At 37.9% G+C, this 13,600-nt stretch overlaps 2 protein-coding genes across 2 annotated transcripts in view; one reads left to right on the plus strand and one right to left on the minus strand.

Annotated features, from left to right (window-relative positions):
- Positions 1–4,180: 4,180 nt before the first annotated feature.
- On the plus strand, positions 4,181–11,127 carry prr33 (proline rich 33). The gene is made up of 3 exons (XM_057330134.1): positions 4,181–5,033; positions 5,348–5,391; positions 7,688–11,127. The coding sequence occupies exon 3, from the start codon at positions 7,703–7,705 to the stop codon at positions 10,649–10,651; it is 2,949 nt and encodes a 982-aa protein (XP_057186117.1). The 5' UTR covers positions 4,181–5,033; positions 5,348–5,391; positions 7,688–7,702; the 3' UTR covers positions 10,652–11,127.
- lsp1a (lymphocyte specific protein 1 a) overlaps positions 6,247–13,600 on the minus strand; it is a 32,362-nt gene continuing 25,008 nt past the window's right edge. Inside the window, exon 13 of the mRNA XM_057330136.1 lies at positions 6,247–7,207. Within this exon, the coding sequence (XP_057186119.1) occupies positions 7,182–7,207 (26 nt within the window). The 3' untranslated portion in view covers positions 6,247–7,181. The remainder of the gene's footprint in view (positions 7,208–13,600) is intronic.

Here is a 13,600-nt window from a genome sequence, read left to right on the forward strand (position 1 = left end):
TGAGACTAGAAGAAAATGGAAATGAGACGGTCAGATCAGAAGATCTAAGCAGGACTGCGGGGAGTCTAGCGAATACTTCCAATCAAAGACTAAATATATATACAGAGACCTCCTTGGAATGGTGATTCATAAAACTCTCCCCTCCCCTTTCCAAGTTGACTTTCTCCTCTAAATGCTGAACCAGTGTGGCTTCTCGCCAAATACAATATCCAAAACAAATTCACAAATGTGATCTAATCATTTCTTTTTTCCTTCTATAATAAGGTGGAAACTTTCATTAGGATTTTCTGCCAAGACTGAGCTGAGATGTCAAATGTAAGATATAGGCTATCGATATAAAAACATTGCCATTTTCTATTCTCTTCCATTCATTTTTTCATTCTGCCAAATAACTGAGCTACTAAATTATCATGGTTTCAATAATGCTTTTACTGTATATCAGCAGCTGTCTTTATTTTCTGTTCAATTTAAGAAATTGAAGACAGAGTTGATACAGAGATGAAACTAAGATCTGTATTTATTGTTTTGAAATAGGGTAATGAGATCAATATGGCACTAATACTTTCACAAAAAATACACTCCCACATTTATTTCCGTTAATCCAGAGCCAGGTCCAAGGTCCCAAATGAGACACGAGCATTAACCAAAATGTTTTATTATTAGCTATAAAATTCAAGCTGACTTGGAAACTGGCAGACACATGATAAGGGAGAAGTCAGCCATACTTAGATTTATGTGAATGTTTGTTTTCCACTTCTGCTGAAGATTCATGGTCTGCTCAGGACAGTAAAGGTCATTGAAAGATCAAAAGTCATTCACTTTTCCTTAGAACACCTCCTTGGGTGAACTTAAGCCTTTAAAATCACTTACGCTAATGTTTTCTTGTCACTTACTTTGTATTGTTTTACAGTTTCAAAGTTTCCTTGCTGTATAATTGATGCAAGAATACAACTCCGAAATAATTGAAGGGTTTGATGACTTTAAATAGAAATCAACATCGATGTGACATCCTTACAAACATCTCAAGCCTTAGAATTTGACTTGAGACAGCTGCACTTAATAGGCTCAGACATGGTTCAGGATCTAGTTTCCACGTTCCAGCTCAGGTTCTGTCTCTTGAAATAGTATCTATAAGGTACATTTCCCCTCCATATCTGGACATAGAACCTGTGGACAGTTTAAATTGGATGAACCGATTTCTTTCTCATTTGAACAATAGCAGGTGTCAATAGAAATGACTTGTATGCAATCTATGTGCTGTCCTTTTGTAGCAGAACTCCAATATCTAAGCAATGCATAATGTATACACAGCGAAAACGTATTAATTAATTTTACATAACTTGTATAGGTATTTCTAATTTACTGCTAAAAGATTTACAATGTATTACTGTCTATACCCTTTTACTCTCAAAAGCTTGTAACATAACATTTTAAATTAGAACGTGTTGACAAAATGTTTTGATGTTATTAGCAGCATTAAAATACACTTAATAATGTTTTGATTATCTCAAACGGGTAACAACAGTCAGACAAACCAAATGATAATCTGACTGCATGAATCCACCTCAAACAGCAGATCCAGCAATGGTTTTCCATTTTACATCCCAAGTTAAGTCTCAGATACTCTTATTCTCAGTTATTTGCTATTTTATTAATTGCTGATTCATGATTTGTCTTGAGACCATGAAGTTAAAGTAGCATTGACCTAGAAATTGGTGACCTAGAAATTTAGCAAACATGCTGTATTACCTAAGAATTTTTTATTTTTAAAGATCTTAAATTACAGCTTTCTGTATTTTGAGATTTAAATTAAAAAATATTTTATAAGATTTTAAATGTTTGGACCCCACTGTACATACAGTATATACACCCTACATCTCTGCCTTTGACAGCAACATGAAGCTACACCAAGGAAAATACGAAAATAGAAAGTATAATTTATAGGCAGATTTATTAGTCGGTCAACAGATATCTCTTCCAAGCCTACAGTCTCAGACATAAGAAATTCTGCATACTGTGATTCAACGCTCTGTTATGCACTTCCTATGTCGTTAATAAGGAAAAAAAATTTTTTTCCTTGTTTTCTACATTTATGTGTTTCCTAACATAGTTGCGATGCTTTTGGCGCAGTTGTCTTCATATGATGTGTGGGGGCTCTGACCTCACTCATATCTACGCACAGTCTTTCCCTCCCTCAACGACCTATCATCCGCTCTCATGCCCTCTCTCACCCTTACCTTAGAAAAGCTGAAAGAGGTGAGCTCCCTGCTGGCGGAGACTGGCTTCAAAGTTCTGAAAACATGCAGGCCTAAAGAAGTCAGTCTATTATAGTGACACCTGATCCTTGGAGATCTGCCATTGGAGGAAATTTTGTTGTGGGTTAGGTTAAGGAGGGAAGGTCCAGATCTTGACCCGGGCGCTGAAAAAGGAGATGGATGAGGTTTTGAAAAATGTGTCATATCCATACATGTGGAATGAGCTACAAGTTGAAACATTGTTGCTATATTTGCTGTGAAACTACACCAGCAAATTAAACCCTTTTTCTGAATGGGATAAAAGTGAGTGTGATTGGCATTTAGTCCTATTTTTAATGTAATTGTTGTATGTTTTGGCCGTGGTGTCCCACATGGCTCACACCCAAGGCCGCTAGCGATGTGTTTTGAACCACACAGTGATAGGAAACTGTTTGTCCAATGATATGAGTAAGAACCTAAATAACAACTGACGTATGTAAGAGTGTTTCACACAGATGTGTTTGCTTGAGTTCCTTAATCGTCCAATAATTTGCATAAAATATATTGTGATTCAGTAGCTCATAGCTTTATTCTGTCACTAAAACACATTCATATATCACAAAATCATTTCCTTTACAGCCATTGCAATGAGGGTAGAGTTGTAACCAGGCATTGTTTTTGTAAAACATAATACAATATTTGTTTTTATTGAATATTTAATTTGATTGATTCTAACAATTGCCCTTATTTGAGCTTAGTGGTACAATGCAGATATATTTAGTTGCATGTATGATGTAAGTGAGACTATGCTTCTATTCACAGTGTTCATCGCTGCTGACACACTGATCAGGGACATTCATTTCAGTGCATGCCCTTCACTCATCAAACAACACTTGAGTTGGGTAGATATTTTGTTGATGATATTATATTATGTATTTGACATCACATACCAAATGAATATAAAAATAGTACCTTACTCTCATACATACAATCCAAAAATGTTCCAACCCATGACCAAGATCAAAAATAGACAAACTTCAATCGTTGGTTTAAATTATACTAGAATGTTTACATTTACACTTTATGCAGAGTACAATAGTGAGAGACAAACAAGCAATCCATCTTTAGGAGGCAATAATACAAGAAGTGCTGTGTAGAGTTACAGTTTCAACATTCTTTTGAGATATTGCTTGTTTGAGATGGTAGAGAGAGAGGTTTTATTTATATATATATTAGAGATACAGCAGACCAGACAAAGTTTGGAAGAATGAACAGGAGAGTGATCTGGTGCCCTTTTGCGAGGGTGCCACAAGGTGCCGCTCATTCGCTGCCTGAAGGGTTTTGGACGGGGTGTGGGTGTGTAAGAGCGAGTAAAAGTATTGCTGTGCAGAGCCAGGGGTTGTTTTTAATGCAAGCAGCAATGAATCGAACGTGATGCGTGCATGAGCTGGTAACCAATGGATAGAAATAAGGTGAGCTGTGACTTTTGTGTTCCTGGAAGACTAGTTAAGCTGCTACCTATTGAATCATTTGTAGAATCATTTGTTTACCTGTGCTAGAAGATCGGCTAGAAGAGCATTGCAATAGTCCAACCTAGACATTACATGGGTCTAGACAAGGAGTGCTCCGATAGATAAGGACTGATTTTCCAGATATTATGTACAGTAATGCATCAGGCTGTTATGGTTGTAGAACCTTGTTGGATGATGAAGACAAGAATTTTGTTGTAGCTGAGTTGAGTTTGAGGTGGTGTCATCTTATCGAAGCTGCGGTGGGATCTAGATTCATTGAATGCCATTTGTACAAACAGTAACCAAACAGTTCTTGGCCACCATTGACTACCATAGTAGGAAAAATTGCTTTGTAAATGTCTTTGTTCTGTTGAACACAAAAGAAGATATTATGAAGAATGTGGGAAGCAAACAGTTCTGGGGCACTTTTGACTTGCAATTTTTTCCCACTATGGTAGTCAGTGGTGGCCAAGAACTGTTTGGTTACAAGCATTCTTCCAAATATCTTTCTCTGTGTTCATCAGAACGAAGACATTTATACAGATTTGAAAAACGACTCAAGGGTGAGCAAATGATGACAGAATTTGTATTTTGGGGTGAACTGTCCCTTTAAGAACCAAATGTAAACTTCGCATGGTACTAGGTGATTTCCCGGACAGGGATTAGTTTAAATCAGGACTAGGCCTTGGTTAAATTAGGATATTTAAGTAGTTTTTAAAATCATACTTTACAAAAAATCATCACTGGTGGCCATCTTGAGACGAAACAATCGCACTGATATATTTTAAGATGTGTCAGTGCAAGTTGTTGTCGATTAAGACACCTCTAACATTTAAGTTAGTCTGGCACTACGCTCAAGCCCCGTCTGGGAAATCGCCCCTTAGACACGTATGAGAACCATCTCCAAGGTCTTACGGGTAGGCCTGCAACATCAGTCCACCAAAAGAAGCACCCTCTATGTCTTACCTGTAGATGGCGCTGCGCTTACAGTTTGTGTTACCAAGGTTTGGGATCTGTTGACACGGGGAGGGGGAGACTTGGTCATATCTAAGGTGACCTGGATGACCCCCCACCCCGGCGCTCCGCTGACGGATCCCTGCAGGCCGTCACAGCACAGCGTGCATTCTGAGTAACGGACTCAGGGTTTTATTTTTGGACTGCTATGGAGCCTGTGCCTTCCATTTGAAGGAAGGGGGAATAGTTGAACTCAACATGAGTGTCCCGTTCTGACAGTCTGAGCTGGGACAAGCAGGCAGCGGCCGGACACCCCTGAAGAGCAGACACACAGGTACAGAACAACAGCTTTTTGTCTTTTTAATTGTTAACATATGAGTGCCCATCGTGGGCCAAGTTTAAAGCGAGTGGCATGTTTGTTCTTTGGGAAAAGGTGTTAGCAGTATTGTAGCAAGCTTGGCAGTTTTCAAATGTTTCTGCAACATCGAGTGTAATAAAGCCCAAGCAAACTAGGATTAGAACTACCTTCCAATGCAACCGTATTTGTAACTAGGATTGTTTTGATTGTCTTTTAAATTATATTGCAATGGCTTTTTGCAGACATGCATGATCAGTTCTGACTAACCTGATGCATGGTCATATTTACAGGAGACATCTGAGTGTCTTCATCTGTCTTCTACGGTCATCTCTTGGTAAGTTATCGCTTTTTAAGCATCCACATAAAGTATATGCACATCTAAATCTGCACATGTACAATGACTTTTCCACCATTGGTAGTTGCTAAGAAGCAGTAAGGCTGTGTGTGATTTTCCTGCTTGGCTATTCTTGCCCTTTCCTCTTTTGAACTACGTTGGAAGGTTTCCAGCCAGCCCAGCCTACCAGGGCCTTAAAAGGACGACCTGCTCTCATATGTTTCTGTGTGTCACTCTGTGAGCTGAAGGCTTGTTTTACACACTCTTACAGGTGGCCTACATTAAAGCCATGGTTAAAATAGACATTTTTTATGCAATACCAGTGCAAATAATCACTTTAACTAATAAGAAGTGAATTGTGGTGTAGTTGTTTTTCAACCCATTGGTTCTTAATAGTAAATTATGATCTTTATCAGTGCCTAAACAAGCCAGCAAGTGTAATTGGTCTACATGGTAGCAATTATTGATAGACCATGAAAAAAATAATCTCTTTTTTTAGAGTCTGATGATTGCTTCGGAAGTACGCCACTTTGCATCAGTAGTAGTACAATATTAAAGAACTCAAGAGCAATACTTTGGATATTTGATCACAGTCTGCAGGTCTTTGGTGATTTATTATGTAATTGAATGAAGTCGCACCACCTATAGCTAGAGCAGTAACTGCAGTAACCCCAGATCATGAGGCATTGGTTTACAGTGAGAGTGGCACCGCACACTGTGACATGGGGCAGATGACTTGCTCGGCCTAAAATTAGGCCAAGGAGGCATTCTAGATGAGTTGAGCCTTACTGCGTGGAAAACTGGCATAAAGTTGTGAGAGTACTTGTGAGACATCATAGCACATGATAAGATGATGTTATTAATATGTACAGTACAGCCAATTTTAAGAATTACACAAAATATCAAATTTATTGAAAACAGTAATAAAAAGCTGCTATGACTACATCACATTCTTATATTTTAGCACCTCTGAATATCATTGGGTGGCAAAATGCTTATAACTAAACAAACATGTTTGTTTTAATAATATAAATATGATACATGGACTAATTCCAGTGTTTTCTTGAAAACCAAGTGTAGTCATTTTGCAGAACTACAAAGAAAATATACAGAGAAAATTAACGATATATTTGTATAACATGCATCAGAAGATAATAATTCAAATGGCTTGAAAATAAAAATCAGCGGTAGAATTTGGAGGAGCAGAGTTCGTTTTTTTTCATATTGATCTTTGGGGTTTAAATTGTTTTAACTACATTTTATTTATTTGATTCTTATTTATACAAAGGTAAAATATGTCAGGGTATTTAAAAGCCAGCATAGATAATCGATACAAAATATAGGTGAAAACATCATGTATGTACTATGACTATTTTACATTTACATTCAATTCATACTCATTCATTTATAATCAATAGAAAGGCATTCTGTAATATCAACAGCAAATAATGCAAAAAATACTGAGGAAAAATAAAAAAAATATTCAATGGATTATGTATAGGACACATTTCTGAGAGTAAGTTTGCTAAAACGTTGTATATGTGACTAAAATACTTTTTCGTTTAGAAGGAAAATGTCGTAAAACTGGACATTACAACAACAAGAAAATGAACATTGTAAAAATGTAAGGCAGAAAAGTGCATACAATAAATTGTAATTCATTACTCCTTTGCATTTAAGGTGTTTGTCATACTCTGGTATATATGTTATGACTCAAAGTAACAAACAAGTCTTGGTGGATAACCCTAGAGAAATGAAAAGGTGTATCCGAAGTCCTCAGATACGAGTCCTCAAAGGTCTTCAGAGGAAAAGTCAACTGAAAAAAGGAAAACCCTGTTATTAGCGAATAAAAATATGCTTTAGTTAGTTCTATTATTTTAGGATAGTTTACACATGTTAACATTGACCCTAAAAGCCTAATGTTTTTTCCAAAATAGAATGATTTTCAATCTATCATGTAAAACAAAATCAAGACTGTGCTAGTTGACACTTCTGCATGTAGTTTTTAATGATAGGGACTCAAGCTTTCGACTTTCAAAAGTGCGCCAAAGCAGCATACAATGGCATAAAAAGAGCCCAAATGAAGCCAAGCGGCTTGAAAATCCTTATTGCAAGAAAAAGCGACAAGCATAATCTTTAGAATTCTTCATTTTGGTTTTCACAGAAGGAAGTTGTGTGAAACAGTGTGAGTGTGAGTGAATAATGACAAAAGTTGGAATGAATTACATTTTTTGTAGAGTTGAGAACATTCAGCATTTTCAAGTATATATGACACTTTCTTATGTATCTGTTTTAGGGGGCTAAAGATTTCATGGCTGTCAATATTGGCAATGCTGGCCTGCTTTCCCAGCAGTACCCACCACCTCTGCTCCCCAAACCTGGTAAAGAAAATGTCCGGCTTCAGAAACTACTAAAGAAGACTGCAAAGAAAAAGGCTGCCGCACAGGCCTTACAACAATCCGTCCAGTTCCGCTCAAGCCTCTCCCCAGTCAATGAAGCAAGTCCCGACTTGGAACACAGTGACCACTCAACTCCTCCCAAGACTCCAGAAACACCTTTATACCTTGGTACAGTACACCCACGTTTCAATGTCAGACCATTGTATCAGCATGTATCATCTCCCTACCCTCATCACAGAGGATTCTCTTTTGGCAAGACAGCAAGGTTTTCACCTCAACAATATGTGGGTCCAATCCACACCATCCCTCAACAAGTAGCTCCAGCATTTCCATACACACCATCACCAGTACATGCTCCAATCAGGATTTTAGTGACCGAAGAAACCATACACATGAAATCCTCAGATACAGTGCTACAAACTTCACAAAAAGGGGAAGTCGGTACAACTCTCACAGCCAGTTTTATTACCTCTAAAGCTTCAAGCCCTACTTCTAGAACAGCAAAAACATTGTTTGAGGTTCCTCAAATTAGCAACTACACTGCAAAGACAACAGGGTTGAGAACATCATATTCATCATCACCAACAAGGAGTAAAACACCTATTGCAGAGTTGTTGAGAGGCCCAACACCAACATTTGAGTTTAGAAAGATTGTAACACCAACATCAGAAATAAAAAGAGATAAAACACCAACCAGAGAAATCAGAAGGGTTAGGACACCCACATTTGAAGTCAAGAGGATAACAACACCAACTTTAGAAATTAAGAAAGCCCCAACTCCAACAGCCGAAATCCAGAAAGAGGCAATTCCATCTTCCGAAATAAAGGTCAGTGCTCCAGCCCCAGAGATTAATCCAGATTCAATACCTACATCTGTTGAGACTAAACAGGGTTCAACTCTAACCCTTGAGACAAAGGTGGTTACAACTCCAGCCAGAGTAAAAACACCAACATACGACTATACCTTAGCAAAAACACACGCAGGGCGGCCCAAAACCCCCTCAGAACATGTATTATGTGTTACAGTACCTGTGATTCAGATTTCAAGACCAAATCCACTTTTATTTGCTGTATCTCCTGTACACATGGATGGCAGAAGATCTAAAACACCAACCTCAAGCTTGACTGGGCCACATGATGAAATTCACAAAATATCAGATCATGTGAATGACATCAGTCTTCAGAATGGGGATATAAATGTGAAATCAGCTGAGCATTTAATAGAAAAAGTGGGTAAAACCCCTATTGAAAGCCTGTCAAAACTTGAACCATCAAAAACTCAAAAACAGGAAACTCAAGAACTAGAATCCCCAAAACCTATCGCAGAGGAACAAAAAAAGCCTAAAACTCCATGTATACCTAACATTGAACCTGCACAGCCCGTTTTATCTTCAGCTGGGCATCTAAGGCCTAGAGTCTCAGCATTTGCAGGTCAAAGACCTAAAACACCAACAACACCTAAATCCAAATCAACATACTATGGATTGACTCCTGCTGAATATGTTGCCCACGGAGGAATAAAAGGTTATTCGCCCACTTTTAGCATTTCTACACCAACTACTGAGGCATCTCAACTTCCCAAACAGGAACCAGTAGTACCTCAACCAGCTGAAAGTGTGACCATGAAAGTTGATGCTAAGCCTGAGGTAAAGCCCAAAGAGCAAGCTGAAATCCTGCCACCTCAGGCTGTTGTTAAAGAAGAAACCACCGTAGCTCCTCCACCTTTGGAGGTTAAAAATTCAGCATCTGAAACAAAAGCTAAATCTGTGGGGGACATTCCCAAAGGAACTGTGCCACCAGAAGTTAAAATTCCAACCATTGTGGTGACTGTAGCTGACACACCACCATCAGAATCACCAAAAGCAAAGACAACTAGCATTGTAACACCAAGAGTAAGAACTCCAACTTATGGATCTGCCAGACTTTCTCAAATGAAATCAACCACTCAAACTTTGAAAGAAACTTCGAAACCAGAAAGTGCCATAGCTCTGCCATTAGCTGACCAAGATGTGGTAAAGCCAGTGCTTCCAAAGGTGACGGAAGATAAAATTGCTGCCCAACCAGCAAAAGTGTCAGAGAAGCCTACAGAGAGTAAAATGTCTTTGTTAGACAGAATTAAGAAACAGAACCTTGCATCTGGTTCTGTTGAAAAAGCTCCTGAAAAGAATGGAGAGGTTAAGGCTGGAGCTCAGTATCTGGTTAAACCAAAAGAAGACCAAAATGACAAGAAAGTAGATGGAGTCAAGATGAAACCTAGTTCCCAACAAGAGCTCAAACCTGTAGAAAAGGAGGAAACTGATGGGCCCTCCCTACCTGCAGAGCCTCTCTTGAAAGTGATACAGAAACCAAAAGGCGTGAAGTCAAAACTCAGTGGCTGGTCTCGCCTCAAAAAACATATGGTGGTTGAGCCCGAGGAACCCACGTTTCCAGAATCGCCATTGGAGAAAGAAGTCCCTGCCAGTGCTGATCAAAATTCAGTCGAGATGCAGAACAAGTCACAAAAGGAAGCTAAGATTAGCCAGGACACCCAGGACACTCCTAGGTCAAGCAAAATGTGGGATGCTGTCCTCTTTCAAATGTTCTCCACCGAAGAGAATATAATGCAACAGATTGAAGCCAATAAAACTGAGGAGCAGAAAAAAATTGAAGAACAGGAAATGCCAAAAGAAATTCCTTCATTTGCACATCGTTTGCCACTTCTTCTATACAGCCCACGGTTCGACGCCAGGAGACTAAGAGAGGCAGCTTCACGACCAGCAACAAAGATTGCAACGGTTTTCGAAATGGGACTCATAGGCCGCAAAAATAAAGAGGAAGAACCAAAAGACTTTAACAGAACAGCCAAAGGCTTTAGCACTTAAAGTAAAAAAACATAAATAATGGAAAATAATGTTGTTAGCTTTAGTCATGATGGTAGTGTATCCAAACTATTTTCTTCATACCATATTTTATAACTTTATACCAGATCAATTGGCAGGTAAAATAAACTACATTTTCTGTCAAATATACATTGCAGTCCCAAAGTTTTAAGCTAACTGCAGTAATGAAAAAACAGAACATGCTTTTATTTGAGACGTCATTTTTAGATTAAAGTGTTAACTGGTTAAGAGTTTCCAAGATCATCTTTTTAATCAGTGACAACAATTTTTAAAGCATGTTAATATTAAGGTTTTGATAATTATTACATCCTCAAACATTTCTATTTAATTAAAGGGATGTTATGATCTCAGCTTGCCACAAGACATGCATAATCAAAGTTTTAGGCATCTGAGAATATTCAGTTACAGTGACAGCATTCTTTTTTCCTAATATTATAAATAAAATAAAATACACCACCTTTTTCGCAGCAACATTTTTACAGCCTAGAACAGTGCTTAATAAAGTATAGTAATTATGTAAATGGCTTAAAGGTTTTTTGCTGCTTCTCTATAACAAATAATTCATTTTTCTTTTTGCTTGCTTAACAAAGATGATGCTAAGGAGAGCTAAACTCAACAAAAAAAAATGCTGGGTTATTTTCAGCCCAACCGTTGGGTTGTAAATAAACTCATACTGGGTTGTTTTAACCCAAAATGCTGGGTTGTTTTAACCCATTGTTGGGTCAAATATGAACTTTTTGGGGTTAATTTCACCCAACGACTGGGATCCTATTTGACCCAATGCGGGTTAAAAATAACCCCGCATTTTTTTAGAGTTTAGGGGCAAAGGGTTAATTGTATGTTTTTGAAGGTGAGGGAAGTATGAGTTATGGGTTGTCAGGTGGGTAAAACTTGGTAAGTGCTGAAGAAAGAATCAGAAATTGTATATAGAAGAAAACTTGAAATTGAAGTATGTCAAACTCTAGAACTTGTGCCGGGCCTGAACACAAGGCATGATGCACTCTGCAGACCACAGCATGACTGCGGGGAACCGAGTACTTTAGGTACTCAGTGTTGACAATTAGTTTTTACTGATGAAGATCAAAAAAGGGGCTTTCAAAACCACTCATATAAGTGAATCAGTGAATGCTAACTGTCAAATCGCGCATGTTCTCTTTCAGGTTATGTGAATGTAATTTTGTAGGCGTTGCTTTTTTTGCATGTTTGTCTTTTGTCGCAGAAATTGTCAGTCTGAGAACATTTTCTCTTGACTGATGGTGATGTGTATAATGCTTTGCATTCTAATGTGCACTGTACTCTATTTAATATTTTATATATTTTTCTAATAAAACATCTGATTTTAAGAGAAGTATCATTATTTTTATCACATCGCTTTAAATCTGCATTGGATTTGCAGTTGTTAACTGATTTAAATATAAAACATGGTCAAATAAATGACCAAGAATGCCTATAGAGAACCTGCTGATCACAATACTCAAAATCAAATACTGCATCTGAATTTAGTTTCAATCTGTCCTGTCCTCCCAGGTCAGCAGGATCTAAACAGTTCACCCAGGTGTTTCAGGGGGCTACATTTCAGAAGTTCTTATCCTGTTCATTTTATCTATGGATATGTCAATTTTTTTATTGATTTAAGTCAGAGGTGGGCAAACTACGGCCCGCGGGCCACATCAGGCCCCCCCAAGCAATTTCATCCGGCCCGCCAGGCGGTTTTTAAATGTATTTAATAACATTGCGTTTCAGTTAGGATTTTGGTGAAAATGACTAATTTGATGCAATACAGACAAAATCCATTAGATGGCGCGAGTCTGCTATGCAGCATACTATAGTAAAAATGAAAAGAGAGGGAGACATGCGCTATTGCGCTAGCTAGACGGACATGTTTAAATGCTGCGATCGCGTCTCGTGTCTTTTGAAGCGCCTCGCGCTGAGGCGGGAATTTCTGTTATCAAAAGCGCATCTCAAGACACTTGCGTCCTGAGCGCTGAGAAAGAGATACGGCTGTGACGTAGGGTTCTGCTGTTCTGCAATCGGTTACTATTGCTGATAAATGCTCTAAGAGAGACTGCTTTTACTTTAACTTCTTATAAGTCCGACTTGTGAGATGGTTACCGTCATAGATATATGTGACCCTGGATCACAAAACCAGTCTTAAGTAGCACGGGAACATTTTTAGTAAAATACAAAAATACATTGTGTGGGTCAAAATTATCGATTTTTCTTTTATGCCCAAAATCATTAGGATATTAAGTAAAGGTCATGTTCCATGAAGATATTTTGTAAATTTCCTACCTTAAATATATAAAAACGTTATTTTTGTGAGTGGATGGTCTGCCACAGTGCCCCTGATTAACAACTTCAAAGGCAATTTTCTCAATGTTTTGATTTTTTTGCGCTCTCAGATTCCTGAGTTTTAAACGGTTGTATCTCAGCCAGATATTGTCATATTCTAACAACTCATATATCTATAGAAAGTTTATTTATTCAGCTTTCAGATTATGTAAAAATCTCAATTTCGAAAAATTGACCCATAAGACTGGTTTTGTTGTCCAGGGTCACATATAAGAGTTTGGTTCCAAAATGAGGTAACACCGTTTTAAAAATAAATCTAAAATCATGTATCTTTATTGTGCCTTCCAATTAATATCAAAGTGCAGTTGCTTTTTTATTTCAAGCCACACTTACAAAAAAAATACAGCTAACTAACGCAATAAAACACAAGAAAAACATGATAACATAATAAAAAAACAGATTTTTTAAAAAACGGAACCAAACTCTTCATATGGTTCCCGTAGTGATACTGGTGAATATGGCGTAGCTCTCAACCAATCAGATTCGAGAACCAGAATAATTGTAAATATGGCTCACAATGGATATAAATTAAATTGAGAGCGGTTTGTAATGCCAAATGTTTCACTCGTAGTGTAATAT

This window comes from Triplophysa rosa, linkage group LG3, assembly GCF_024868665.1.
Source record: "Triplophysa rosa linkage group LG3, Trosa_1v2, whole genome shotgun sequence".
NCBI classification, from domain to species: domain Eukaryota; kingdom Metazoa; phylum Chordata; class Actinopteri; order Cypriniformes; family Nemacheilidae; genus Triplophysa; species Triplophysa rosa.